Below are 15,437 nucleotides of genomic sequence, written 5' to 3'. Positions count from 1 at the left end.
AATGTATTGTATTACATTTTTTATTTGTTAGAATATGGTTCGTTGAGCTTACAATGGTTATTCATCCAGTAGTATCCAGGCCAAACCTTCATCTTCACGGGCTCCTGTGATAGGTATATCATTTAACTAATTGGATGCTTGATTAGTTGAAATGCGCATTCTGAGAATTTCTAACGTATTTTTTTACAGATGATGTTTCGCCTGTACATGACCCACCTACACCAGTTGATCATACAAGTCAGAAGCCAACACAAGATGCATAGTCTTCTCAGTCTGGCACAAGAAGACTTATTCAAATAGTGTATATCGATAATCGACTGTAAGTATTTCGTTTTCACTTATTGCATATCTTATAAATATTTTATATTGATAATTACTGTGTACCAATTCATGTGCAACACGAGGTTTGAGCCACAAAAAGTAGTACGCAAGATTAAGAATTCACTTCTTCAACATCTACCAGGACCGGTCGCTCAATGGAAAGAGTATCCAAAAGAGGTGATAGACAGATTGTGGTCCTCATTCACGGTATACAGTTGTTTGTCATAGTTAATGTGTTTCATATTTAATTTTTTGTTATAGTCATGTCTACTAACTTTCTGAAAATATATATAGGCTTTGAATCGCTTCACGACTACGATGGAGAAACATGATGCAAGGAAGGTGTGGCAGAGGGTGGCTGTCAATCGATTTGCAGACATGCTGCACAATATGAAGACTGCAACAAAAAAAAGCATCTGACGGAATAGATGATCCACTATAGTGGAAGGGGCATGACCCTATTACTATCAAGAGAGATTATTGAGAGAGAATATGCAACAAGTGGGCAGAAAATGCATTTCGAAATCGCTCTGCGAAGGTTGCATAAAATCAAGCGAAAATGCCCGAAGCCCATCTACACATAGGTGGATCTAAGACTTTTGGGAGCCACCTGAAGAAAATGGCAACTCATCAATATATATATTGTCAATTTTATAAGTATTGTTGCAAAGTTGTTAACTAAATCTTTTATCATTTAACTTCGCAGGAAGCAGAAAAAAGAGGCATTGTACCATACATGGATGTGTTTGTTGAAACACATAAACGAAAGACCACGGGAGAATTCGTATCAGAGAAGGCGAGAACGACAACGGTATGTATTTATTCTATTAATAATCATTGTAATATACAAGTTATCATAAACATTGTAATTCTTAATTATTAATGCATACTGTAAACATTATTTTGTAGGAGGCATATGAGCAACAGATGGTAGAGCGATATGTCAATGACTCTACTCAGCATCCATCATTTGATCTTGCAGCATGGGTGACTGCAGTAGGTGAACCCAAAAAGGGTCGTGTGTTCGGGTTTGGGAGTAATATGAACACCTCACCTGTCGTTGCTTCCTCCAGTCACGGCTCACAGACTTCTCCCATCGACATCAGCTCTAAGCATTCTATTTTTTCCGGTGATGATGTATGTCAGATCGTTAAGGACACAATGTGTGACTACTTCCATGAAACCATCGCCGACGTTCTCCGAGCTGAGTTCAACAGTTTTTTGCTGAACAGGGGAACTTCGATTGCAGGTGCCTCTCAGGTATGAAAGTTTCATGCGATATATTGCATGTCGTTGAATTTCATATAACTTTGATTGTCTTAACTTAGGTGCATTGGATATAATTTATTTCAGTATATTTTGTTTATCAATACTGACCTTTTATATAATATTTCAGTATAATATTTTTACTGCCTTTGAACACATATGAGCACGATAAAATTATATATACAGTGTTTTTACTGCCTTAAAACACATATGAGCATGATATAATCACATATACAGTTTTTTTACTGCCTTTGAACGCATATGAGCATGATAGAATCACATATATGTTTTTTTACTGCCTTTAGAATACATATGAGCATGATTGAATCATATATACAGTTTTTTTACTGCCTTAGAACACACATGAGCATGGTAGAATCACATATACATTTTCTTGCCTGCCTTAGAACACATATGAGCATGATAGAATCACATATACATTTTTTTGCCTGCCTTAGAACATATATGAGCATGATAGAATCACATATAAGTGTTTTTACTGCCTTTAGAATACATATGAGCACGATTGAATCACGTATACAACTTTTTTTACTGCCTTAAAGCACATATGAGCATGAAAGAATCACATATACAGTTTTTTTGACTACCTTAGAGCATATATGAGCATGGTAGAATCACATATACAGTTTCTTTGACTGCCTTAGAACACATATGATCATGATATAATCACATATACAGTTTTTTGCCTGCTTTAGAACACATGTGAGCATGATAGAATCACATATACAGTTTTTTTATTGCCTTAGAGCATATATGAGCATGGTAGAATCACATATACAATTTTTTTGAATGCCTTAAAACACATATGAGCATGATATAATCACAAATACAGTTTTTTGCCTGCTTTAGAACACATGTGAGCATGATAGAATCACATATACAGTTTTTTGACTGCCTTAGAGCACATAAGAGCATGATAGAATCACATATAAAGTTTTTTTGACTGTTTTAGAACATATATGAACATGATATAATCACATATTCAGTTTTTTGCCTACCTTAGAACACATATGAGCATGATAGAATCACATATATAGTTTTTTGACTGCCTTAGATCATATATGAGCATGGTAGAATCACATATACATTTTTTTTACTGCTTTAGAACACATATGAGCATGATATAATCACATATACAATTTTTTGTCTGCCTTAGAGCACATATGAGCATGACAGAATCACATATAAAGTTTTTTTGACTGCCTTAGAACACATATATGCATGATATAATCACATATTCAGTTTTTTGACTGCCTTAGAACACATATGAGCATGATAGAATCATATATACAGCTTTTTGCCTGCCTTAGAGCACATATGAACATGGTAGAATCACATATAGAGTTTTTCTGACTGCCTTAGAACACATATGAGCATGATATAATCACATATAAAGTTTTTTTATTACCTTAGAACACATATCATTCATGATAGAATCACATATAGTGTATAATTTATTTCAATATATTTTGTTTATCAATAATGACCTTTCTTTTCTTGTGTAGGTTGCTGGCGATAATCAACATAGTGGAGCTGAAGGGACAGATCAAGGCAATGAATAAGAAGACGCACAAAATCTTGGCGATGATTAGATTAATGTGTTGAATTTGTTCTACTTTATTTTTGTTTCGAAAATGTAAATGTTGAATTGTAAATAATTAAAACTTGCGAATTTTAAAGTGGAACGAATAATTGTTTTAGTTTCCTTTTATATGTATTTTTATGTGTACTTTGTTTTTTATTCATAGGAAATATAAATTGTACAGGAAATATAAATTGTAGCACGAGAAATTTTTTCTTGATATTTAATTTTCAAATATATTTTTTAAATTTTTTTCCTTGTTTGCGATGGATATATCTGTCGCTATTTAATATTACCGTTGAAGGTAGCGACGGCTATAAAACTGTCGCCAAACCGAAGTCACCGTTTAATAATGACGACCTTGCGACAGATGTTGCATTACTTATTCCATCGTAATTTAGTGACGGAACGAGCGACAAATACAGTATGTCACTACTTAGCAACGGAATGGGCGACAAATATATTCCGTCGCTCATTAGCGTCGAAAATTTTGCAATGGAAGATATCCGTCGCTAATTTGATGCTAAGCCGTCGTTAAGCTGGTTAGCGACAGATTAGCGGAGGATTAGCGACGGATTTAGGTCGTCGCTAATCCACTGGTTTGTTGTAGTGTGTGTATGCATAAATGTCATCATAAATAAATGTGTGCATAATTTAAATAAAGCATCATATGCAAAATTGTATACATAAATAAATCATACATATATACGTATGTATATATGTATATAGTAATATATTTATTTTTTTATTTACATAAATAAGAAATATGTATATCATGATTGTACAAATATGGCCATCATGTGTATTTTCACCTACCTGGCAAATTGGAACGTAGGCGGAGGCTTGGTCATGCCAACTAAAGTGTGTGTCTCGAATGAAGATGCATATAGTTTTGCAAGTGCATTGGTTTTCATGCTATTAGCACAAAAATGCGTGAATATGTGGGTGTTGCACAATAATGCATGTTCAACATCGGAGGTGGCAAAACAAGTTGTGATGAGAGGCAACAATAGATCTATCAGAGCAAGCGATGCGATTCTTAAGGTGCATGGATCCTGAGATGTGGTACCAACCGTGGGCCCCACCCAACCCGGTGGCGATTCGTGGATTGCTTGCCTCTTTTCTTTTCTTTTCTTTTCTTTTCTTTTCTCTTTTGTTTTTTCCTTTTCTTTTTTCTTTTCCTTTTTCTTTTTCCTTTTTGTTTCTTTCTTTTCCTTTTCTTTCCTTTTCTTTTCTTTCCTTTTGTTCTCCTTGCCTCTCACGGCAAGGGAACCGAGCAGAGGGAGTGCTCAAGCCACCACATTGGAGGAAGAGGCGGGCATAGGTGGTGCCTGCCTTCCAGCCTAAACAGAAGAGGAGGGAGCAGAGAAGGAAGCGCAGGGAGTCTGCCTGCCCCTTATCATCGAAAATAGAGAAACAAAGGGATGGAGGAAGGAGAAGAATAGGAAAAGAGAGAGGACCATGACAGTGAGGAGCAAAGGGAGTGGGGGAAACTGGCAGGGCAGTTTATGGTGAACAACGAGGCAATGAGGGTGGTGGTGGCTTGCAGGTGGATATCCAACGAGTTAGGGGTTGACAAGGTGAAATTGCAAGGGAGTGGGGAAAAGGATGTTGGCTTCTTGAAAATCCGGCGACTGTGGGTGGTAGCCTGCGATAAAGGTGGTGGTTGGTTGTTGTCTGACAAGTCCTTTGAGCAAGGAGGCAGCGGTGAGAGAGAGTCAGGTGGGGATAAAGTTTTTTAATCAAAAACTTAGGAAAACAGGGGTTTAAACAAGAGGGTGAGAAGGTGGTGGGGGGATCTCTATTGGATTTTGGATTTGGGTTGGATCCAACTCCCAAACCCAAAACACTTGATAAGTGTGGGCATTATGAGTTGTCAGAATGGGTTTTTTTTTGGATTGGGTTGGGTTTATTTGTAACGACTCCAACTCATACCTCTTGAAATTTGGATAATTTTTTTTTTAAATAGTACGGAAAGCTTCCCAGAGACCCAGGGTTCTCACAGTTTTAATTCCATCGGCATAGCCCTACACCACAAAGAGACTTACAATTATCACCCACCATACTCAAACCAAACTTCTTTATTTATGAATAAGAGTGAATTTCAGAGATAATGTTTTACTCAAATAAAAATCAAGCAACAACTGACTAAGCAAGAAAACTGAAGAGAATAGTAAAACTAAAAGATAAAAGAAAGAACCACTTTGTCCACTGCTGAAGTTGTTAAGACCCAAGTGTGACTCTCATGCCTCCCAGTAGTTGTCGACTTCACTGATCACCTGTTTCTGTGAAAAACCAACAAAGTAGGGTGTCAGAATCGAAAATTCTGAGCACGGCTATTTCTAAAGAAACCAGATGAGACAAAAAATATAGATAAGATTTCATGTAATAGTTTGAGTGAGTGCAGATATAACATTTAATTTTTTTTTTCATGCAACAGTTATAAGTACTAGCTTGCAGGAACATTAAAGTCGTAGCAGGTAACAGAACTCCAACAAGCAATAAGAAGTAACCATTATACACTCAACATCATGTAAGGAATGAGGGAACAATTAAAATATGCACGATCTAATGTATAACAGGAAAATGCTTGACTTATGTATCATGCATGAATCTCTTTTATTATCTTTTATTTAAGTTTCTTTTTTTTCATATGCATGAACTATTAAATGCATACAACTTTAAGTTTTCTCTTTTAAATTACCATTGCCCGCAAATACACCAAACGGGTACATTCCCCGAGGTTAAGTTAGGTTTTCAGGGTAGCTTAGCACACAATTTGTAGTTTATTACTGGGTTTCAAACTTAGCCCTCGACCGAATCACCTTCGAAACATTAGACCTTCACATCTAATGTTGGGGACACAAGAGACACCCCACGTCCACAAGTGCCACTTCCTTTGTCACAAAAACAACAGTTGTGTCATACACACCACCTCTAGGTAAAGTGACTGATTCTCCCTAAAACTGTGGCCAGGAGAAAAAACCTCAATATCGGGTTCAAGGAACAAAATTGCAGCATATACAGTTTTTGTATCTTCACAGTCTCCCCAAGACCTGATCTCTAAGATCTTTATTCTCCAGATGGAAGATCTCAGAACATATATTACACTGTTCTTATTTTTTATATTTTTATTAAAATCAATTCTTTAAGTTTGCAACACCATATGCAAAAGTAAAGTGAACACCCGCATCCTCCCTTGTGAGGACCCTTACGGGGCTTCAGCCCGTGAGGACAACTAGAACAGTGTAGTAGTGTGACATATCAACTTGTGTGGTTTAAGTGATGCAATCAAAACATATATGAAAAGGAATCAACCCACGACTCTTCAGGCCGATGATGGTCCATTTAGGCCATCGATGCATCACATAACCAAACCAAAGTAGTGTTTCATTCATTACACTAGGCTAAAGTGCCAAATGCATGTGCACTCATGCAAAATAAATCCAGTCACAAGCATGTCATTTCTCAATCATATGCATCCTTATTATGTGTGTTACCTACATCACATACGTGTATTCACCAATGCATATCTCCTTTGAGTGTGTGAGTGTGCACATAAATTACATATACTCATCAAGCATACATGCTCACAAAAATATCTATAACTGATTCATGATCACATTCATGATTGCACAATCAGTACAATGAAATGCTAATACAATATTTTACATATTCACCGAGCAGAAATGTAAGTTTCTGCATATGCTAGGGAAGGTGGTCGGGCTTACCAATTTTGGACCCCCATCCTCCTAACTTAATAGTCAATTCAGTCCAACTGACTAAGCCTGTCAACCATCCCAGCTGACTGGATCAGCTGGAGTGGGCCGTCCAACCACATCCACTGATTATGCTGAAACTGCATAAGCTTTCATAAAAATTTTGTTTGCATACTGCTGAGGATCTATACCAAAAAGGAAAGCATGCGGGAAACATATAAGAACCGACTAACATGAGCAGTTTGATTTTTCAAAATCCATGATTATAAGTAACATTCATAGGGACTCACTCATAATGCAAATGATAAATCTATTTAACCAAACCAGCTATATACATATGTTGCAGGAACAGAACAAAAAAAAAGTCTCAAGCATAAGCAATAATTTCAGCAATTGCACATGAATGGAATTAGTATTATGGATAACACTAACTATGACCACCATATTTAGCTTAATGCCCGTGTACCAACACGCCTTCAAGCTGTTTATCTTCACAAATTCTGCGTCAAAACAACACACACACACATACAATTTTATAACAGAATTTTTATTTTCTGTTCAGCACTGGAATAGCCCACGGAAGGTGGGTACCTGACAGGTATTTTCCCAGTCAGAATTTCAGTTAATCACTATACAAATTTCCCTTTTTCTTAGTTCTGGATAGAGAAGTCATTTTTGTTAAGAGAAGCAGCTACACAGAATTAGTCTCAACCATAGTGTCGCTTCTAAAAGCGTAAATCAATCCTTTTATGAACATGGGTGATGTGTAAAACAATCTTATTATAATCAGGGTTGTCGTTCCGCCCTAATCAAGCTTTACTCAACTTGAAACTTTATTCCAGCAAGGACACAGACTATAATTATCAGTTATGTATGCTCTCAACCTGAGAAAACAAAGGATCACACAGGGAACTGTACCCGATTTAAATATTAAACAGAAAGCGATTTGAAGTGTGTCATGGTAGTCCGACTTAGGTACACGTTCAGCCACCAATCGATGGAACCAGAATCGGCTTGAACCCCCTTTCAGTAAAGAAACGTGGATCTAATCCAAGAATACGATTCCAAACCTAAGAGCACAATTCCAAGAATACGTATCCAATCCAAGAACGTGAATCCAACCCAGACACGATGCCCAAATTGAATCAATAAAATTTGTCTAAACACAAACTAAGATCTCAACAAAATGAAGTCCATTCTTTTAGAATCATTATCATACACAAAGACTTTCTTTTTAAACAAAAGAAAGAAAAAATAGGCGAGCAAGCAAGAAAGGAACAAATCAGGCCATGGGGGAACAATCCATGGTTCGCCCCCATGGTTTTTTTTTTTCTTCTGAATCAATCGAGTCACAGGCCAACTCCCAGCTGACTGGATCAGCTGAGCCTGCTATGGCCAGGTTCAAAAGGTGCACAGCACCCAGCCGACTGGGTTGACTGGGCCTGTCGCCCCCTAATGCACATTTTTTTATTTATTTCATGCCCAGCTGATCGCTTAGCTGGACCTGCTATCATGGCTGAGGCCTGATCGGCCAACCGAACCGAGTTTGATTGGTTCATCAGCTAATACCCACGAAACCTAAATGACCCAACACATATTTTTCTTATTGGAAAACAATAAAAACATAGATAAATACAAAGAACACAGGTAGATCATGTATTACTCAAAAGGGTTCCCATGGACCCTCATCTCAAAGGATTACACGAGATCGAAACCACATTCAATCCCTCGCCTAGATTCAAGAGAAGCATCATACCTCTTTCCTTGGTTTTCCAACGATCAGAGACAGTCGTTGCGAGAGAAGGGTCGGCTGATGTCGCTTTCTCTGCTACCGGGCTAGGGGTGATTGGGAACAGCGAAAAGGAGGTGGAAAAGGGGGGCTTCACTCATCGAGAGTGGAGCAGATGCCCAGGTGGGAGGTCATCGGCTGCTGCAAAGCAGGGAACACACGAGAGATGGAGAAAAGGAAGGCCGAGTGAAGAGGGCGAGACCCTCTCCACCCCCTCCCCCCTTTTATCACACCGAACCCCCTCCCCTCTTTTGCGAGAAATGAGGGGTCGATTACACCCTCTGCAACCACCCCCTCCTCCCCTTCGATATATGAAAGAATCGTGCCCTAGGCATGATTCTTGTTTTCTTTGCTTTATAAGGCACAGCCTGGGTCTGGGTCAGAACCCCGCAACCCGAGATCCAACTCGGGATTTCGATCCGGTATGCAAATAATGGTGGATCCATGTGTTGGATGCGATTGGGTCCAACTATGGATTCAACCAAAAAATCATTTTCTTTATTTTATTATGATTTTATATGTATATTATAATATATGTATATGGATATATAGATCCTGGAGGTGGATCCCAGACCCATCTACGCAGTATTGTGTGGTTTGGATTTGGATTTTAAATCCAAACATATGGACCAATTCTCAATCTTACGAAAATCTAAATGTAAGGTATATAAGATATATATTTATATAACTATTGGTAGACTTGGAGTGTTCATCAATTTGGATCTCTTTCGGATCCAACTTGTTTTGAGATTGGATCTTAAGTTTTAAAGTTTCAAGAAATATGGAAATCTTTTGAGATCCAATTCAAAACTATTATGAACTTGGACTGAGTCCATTTAATGGATCCGAGTCTTTATAAAAGTGTTTTATAAATTTGGATCACTCACTGGATCTAAATTCTTTTAACTATGAGATCCAGTGGATCCTAGGCATCTCAAATGCATAATTTGAATGGGGTTTCATGTGGGTCGATCTTCATGGATACCCCATCGAGACCCACATCCGAAGATATTTTAAAAACCTCGTTGGTCTTAAATATTTTGATAAGATCCAAAATTTTTATCGATAATTTAACTATGAGTTATTTATTCAAAAAATACCGGGAGAATCCCTTATTATTTAAAAAAAATCAGAAAATTAGTAAACTTTTCAAAAACACCATAAAATTTTATTTTTGAGACGATCAAAATTAGTGTCTCACAATTCATGAAAATAAGGGTAGTTTAAAAATAGTATAAAACATCATATTAGAGTCAACTTTAACAGATGAAAATACTAAATAGAGTAGGGTAAACATGATCCAACATTGGGACTTTTGCTTTTGGAGCTTAGATTTATGTGAATCAAGTGTGTACCACCATAAACTATAGATACAAATATTATATATATATATATATCACAATCTTTACTACATCTTTTATTCTTTTGTTTTTGTTTATTTAACAGAGAATCGGTCCACTCCTTAGCCATTTTGCACAAGAAGAAAAGAGAATAGCAATGATAGGTGCACGTAGGTCAAGAGCATAACACTAAATCTTTGGAAGGTATTTTTCTTTACCTTCACGAACATGTTTTGGAAAGACATCCGCGTCTTTCAATCTTATTCTTACATGGGGGCAGTCTCATTTGAAGGACAAGAACCCCTTGAGCTTAAAAGGTGCATCCAATAAAAATTGCAAGCCTCTCAATAAAAGATAAGATTTCAAAAACAATATATTTTGTTTGCCTTATAAGAATTCTCTCAACCACTCTAAAAAAAATTAAAGTTTCTTGTTCTGTCTTGAGACCGGTCATGTGACTCAATAGGACACTCCTCCCTAGGAGACCCTCTAGTGGAACAAGTTGCTCGCCTAACAAAGCCAGTGCCGAATCTCTCTCTCTCTCTCTCTCTCTCTCTCTCTCTCTCTCTCTCTCTCTCTCTCTCTCTCTCTATATATATATATATATATATATATATATATATATATATATATATATATGAGAAAAGGATAGGAGAACCATATGCTTGCCACATCAAAATGGTGCATTAACCGATCAGCCTCTTCCATCGTGTTGTAGCTACGAAGGATGCATCATGGAGCACAACGTAAACTCTCCAGTAGCTGAAGCCTTTGTGGTGAGTCACACTCAAGTCCAGGCTTCCTCTCATGCAATTCCTTCAGTCATTCCTATCGTCATACCCCACCATGTGATCTCATTGACGTAAGTTGTTTTGATCACATCGGACTTCATCGATGTGATTTATCCTTGGCCATTTAATAGATCTATGTTTGAATCAACGGAATCCGACTTGTGTGCATTCATAAAAATCAACACTTTGCTCTGTCGAAAAAAATCAACGGATTTTTTGGCCATTCAAAACTCAACAGTAAAATAAAAAAACAAAAAAACAAAATTTGTGTTTTAAAAAATCAGGTGTTTTCATAAGAAGACACGAACCAAAGGTAGATTCCTATTAAATTAGCCATGCAGAACAATCTATGGGTTCAGATTTGGTAATAACACTTTGCATGAGTGAGATACAGGGGTGTTTATCAAAGTACCGAATATGCACTTCAATTTTCACTTGCAGATTTTGCCAAATGAGGATAAGATTGCAAAAAAAATGACGCCAATTTTATTATTCTTACAGACTAATTGATGTTTGGATCCAAACAAGCCTTTTTCGGTTGCACCGGTTTTCATATCACAAGCTTTACTTTTTTTTTAAGAAAGAAATATCACAAGCTTTACTACATCTGTTATTCGTTTGTTCCTGTTTATTTAACACAGAATCGATCCGCTCAGCCATTCTGCCAGATCCAAGACCCCAAATCACCACCAACTCAGAATAAACCAAAGAGAAGGAAAACAGAAAAAAAACAGGGAGACTTTCCGTTCTTCATCCCATTAACTCACTATTTGTGTGTGTGTGTGTGTGAGAGAGAGAGAGAGAGAGAGAGAGAGAGAGATCCCAATGGCAGAATTGACCTGTCCCAGTAAGGAGGACGTGCAGAGCGTGAGGGTGCGATGGGGAGGTATCAGATCAGATCAGGTGATATTTCAAAACAAAAAAAAATTGTGTTTTTAAATCACCACCGTGCATGGCCTTCATCACTGACATTCATTACTAACAGTGGGACCCGCGGAACGTACTGATGTCATTCTTACATAAAGTTCCAGCCTATTTCAAAACACAAAAATTTTGTGTTTTGACATATCACCTGATCTGACTGTGGGTGAGAGTAACCTACGGTTTGGAGAGTGCTAAAGTAGTGTCGGTCAGTCATCCACAGGTCATTAAACTAGGGTAAATGCCTAATCATAGTTAAGTTGGCGCCTACCTAAAGGAAGAACTCTTTTGCAATAACAGTGTAAAAACGCAGGGACGGATTTGCAAAAACGGTCAAGGTAGGGACTAATTTGCAAATCACGAATAATGGGGGGACTGTGATACCAAAAAACCCCTTTAAATCACTAGGGCATCAAATTATGATCACCAATCTCCATGCGTTATATATATTTGTCTTTGTGATTCTGGTAACAAAGAGTATATATGTTGTCGTGCAGGATATTGAAAGGATGGAAAAGCTCAAGGAGGAAGTAGGGAGAATGCTGGAGTCTGCATCTCTCGGCGACAACTGGTTCAAATGTGTGAATATGATAAATGACCTCCAATGCTTGGACATTGCTCATCACTTTGAGGAACAAATAACCTCCATCCTCAGCGCTGTCTATATAAAGATTTACAATGGGAACAGTGGTGTTCTTGATGAAGCTGATTTGCATGATGTAGCTCTTGGCTTTCGGCTTCTGAGGCAACAAGGTCACTATGTGTGCCCAAGTGAGTGCCCAACAATATATTCACATGCTTCATTTCAGAAAAACTTTGTGAAGCAAATTAATCAGGAACATATATGCGCTTTAGAAGCATAAACTGCTAATGGATTGTCATATTTTCAGAGTTTAAGATTCTAATGCGTTTACTTTTACCATGAATTTTAGGTGTGTTTGACAAGTTTACGGACAGCGAGGGAAGGTTCACACGTGAATCATGCCAAGACATTAGAGGGATGTTGAGCTTATATGAAGCTTCTTATCTTAGCATAGAAGGGGAAGACATACTGGAGGAGGCCAAACTCTTCACTTCCACACATCTGAAGGCATCAATGTCAGATCTTCAACCTTGTTATGCCAGTCAGGTAGCACGTGCATTGGAACAACCGTTGCACTGGAGGCTGCCCAGGTCACAGGCTAGGCATTACATTGAAGTATGCCAAGGAGACAAAGGGGCCAACCAAGTTTTGATAGAATTGGCTAAACTGGACTTCAATCATGATCATTCTTTATACCAAAGGGAGCTCAAAGAACTATCAAGGTATAACTAAATAACATGCTAAATGTTGCCGTTTACTGATGGTTTATCCTATTCTAACTTTGGATGTCTTCACTAGATGGTGGAAAGGCCTTGGTCTAGCAGATGAGTTGAAGTTTATACGAGATGAATTTACATTGTTCTTCCTATGGCCAATTTCAATGATCCCAGAACCTCAATTCTCAGAGCATAGAGTTGCACAGGCAAAGGTTAACGCTTTGAGCTTTGTACTAGATGACATTTATGACGTCTATGGGCCACTACATGAACTTGAACTCCTCACTGAAGCAATCAGAAGGTGATATATATGCCCATAGCCGATCCAGTGATCGATCGGGGCCCTTTCCTTTTTTATTTTTTTCCTTTTTTCTCTTTTTTCCTTGATTGAATTGTGCATCGGTAGGGTCATCGTGTGGAGACATGGGTTCCAAACCCAAGGGTGACCACTTAAGCTGTGTTAGTGTCACATAGCCAGGCATTCGATTAAAATGCTAATCTTCACTAAACAGAGCACATTGATCACAATTATGGGTTAAAATTTAATTAAAACAACCTGCAACAAGGGGTATGACATTAGGGGTTGGTGGATCTTGTTCCGTATATCCCTCCTAAACACGCCAGAGTATGATACTACATTGGGTATGACCCTTTTTCGGGACAATGCAAGTGAGTACTGGTAGCTGTATATAATTAAGTGGGGCCATTTTGATTGTTTGTCAGGTGGGATCTCGGCTTCATCGATCAGCTTCCCAGATACATGAAGATATCCTTCTTGGCTTTTTATAACGCCGTAAATGAGGTTGGATACCAAGTGCTCAAAGTGCACCATGTGAACGCCCTTGACCACTTGAGGAAGGAGGTATGGCAGCATTCACATGTTACAAGCCCTGCTACCCTTAAATGACTAAGCTAGATTGTCATTGTTTTGTAGTGTGTATCTTTTATTGAGGAGTTTTTAGAAGACGCAAAGAGAAACCATTCTAAGCATGTGCCAAATGCAGAGGAGTACTTAGGCAACAGCGTCATTAGGATTGGAATACATTATACAATGAACTTCATATTTTTTCTGTTGGGAGAAAAGATGAGCCCCGAGACAACTGACTATCTGGGATACTATGGGCTCACTTGGCACACTGCAATGATAAGCAGGCTGACGAATGACATTGATGCCATTAAGGTAAGATTTTATTTATCCAAAAAGAAAGTAGTGGCTGCTTTTGAGAAAAATTCAAATAAGTCCTACACTTTAACAAAATTTTCAAAAATAAAACCGTGTTTTCCGAAATTCCACCTGTTGATCCATGTCTTCATCAAAGCATTCAAAACCATCCAACACTTGCTAGTATTTATTCTTGTAAGTTTGATATTTGTATAAATGTTCTAGCTAAAGGTAGGTAGATAGCTTCATATTGATTAAACCGGTCAAGGTGAACCAAGATTTACACGATGGAGGTAATAATGTGTCTCTTCTTGTCATACGAACTGATGATGAGTTTCTGAGCTCTCTCTCTCTCTCTCTCTCTCTCTCTCTCTCGTGCCATCTACAAGTGAGCCAAACCAAGCTGCCCCATCTTCGGTCAAGAGAATGTATATTCAAAAGAAAAGAGAAAAAAAATCACTCAATGTGTGGCTCACTTTATTGTATTGTACACACACAAGATTACATGTCTATGTTAACATGTGTCCTCAATGTTGTAGAACAAGAGAGACGGTAACAGTTCCTACATCGACTACTACATGATAGAGCATGGTGTGACCAAGGAACGTGGAGAAGAAGCAGTATGGAGTTTGATTGCTACTGCATGGAAGAAACTAAACAAAGAATGTCTGGCTCCCAGCCCGTTCTCCAGGAATTTTATTAGGGCTGCCCTCAATATGTGTCGTGCTTGTCATGCTCTGTACCAAGATTTTGAGGGTGGCCCCACGTTGCTTATCAAAAGGTTGCTCATTGAAAGCATTCCAATGTAAATAGTCCCTCGCTTGTTTGATCTATTTGCCACTAGAGTGTGCTTCCTCCTTTGCCCTTGTGTCATCATCTGAAGCTGTTTAGTTCCTGAAGACACTTTTCATGTATTTGTATGGTACCTTTTTTTAAGTCTTTTGACTTTGAGTAACACTTCTCTTCGCATTTATTTTTCTTTGATATTGATAAGATTCTTTTAAATCTAGTATAATTACCACGAGAGGGTTGTGTGTGTTCTCCCCGAAACACAAATCCGCGTGTTTCCAGTGTGTACGGAGGAATATCTTGGGACCCGTGATAATTCATATGCCAATGTTGCCCACAATGACTTTATAATTAAATAAATATAAAAAGGGTAGATATTCTTTTGATGGAAATGTCCTCCTGTAAGATTGATATGCATTGGATGAAAATGTCCTCCC

The 15,437-nt window shown here is 38.0% G+C and overlaps 1 protein-coding gene across 1 annotated transcript; it reads left to right on the top strand.

The window, feature by feature from the left end:
• The first annotated feature begins 12,259 nt into the window (after positions 1-12,259).
• On the top strand, positions 12,260-15,020 carry LOC149816557 (monoterpene synthase TPS4, chloroplastic-like). The gene is made up of 6 exons (XM_089986920.1): positions 12,260-12,521; positions 12,683-13,055; positions 13,132-13,350; positions 13,773-13,911; positions 13,984-14,229; positions 14,751-15,020. The coding sequence occupies exons 1-6, from the start codon at positions 12,260-12,262 to the stop codon at positions 15,018-15,020; spliced, it is 1,509 nt and encodes a 502-aa protein (XP_089843046.1).
• The last annotated feature ends 417 nt before the right edge of the window (positions 15,021-15,437 follow it).

The sequence above is a fragment of the Nuphar pumila genome, chromosome 14 (genome assembly GCF_984573655.1).
Source record: "Nuphar pumila chromosome 14, dmNupPumi1.hap1.1, whole genome shotgun sequence".
Lineage (NCBI taxonomy): Eukaryota > Viridiplantae > Streptophyta > Magnoliopsida > Nymphaeales > Nymphaeaceae > Nuphar > Nuphar pumila.
The sequence above is the reverse complement of the archived record's forward strand: the minus strand, read 5'-3'. Positions and strand labels throughout refer to the sequence as shown.

Coding starts and splice junctions, on each gene's coding strand:
- LOC149816557 (XM_089986920.1), top strand. CDS start 12,260: ATGGAAAAGCTCAAGGAGGAAGTAGGGAGAATGCTGGAGTCTGCATCT. Junction 13,351..13,772: donor CTCACTGAAGCAATCAGAAG/GTGATATATATG, acceptor ATTGTTTGTCAG/GTGGGATCTCGGCTTCATCG. Junction 14,230..14,750: donor ATGACATTGATGCCATTAAG/GTAAGATTTTAT, acceptor TCAATGTTGTAG/AACAAGAGAGACGGTAACAG.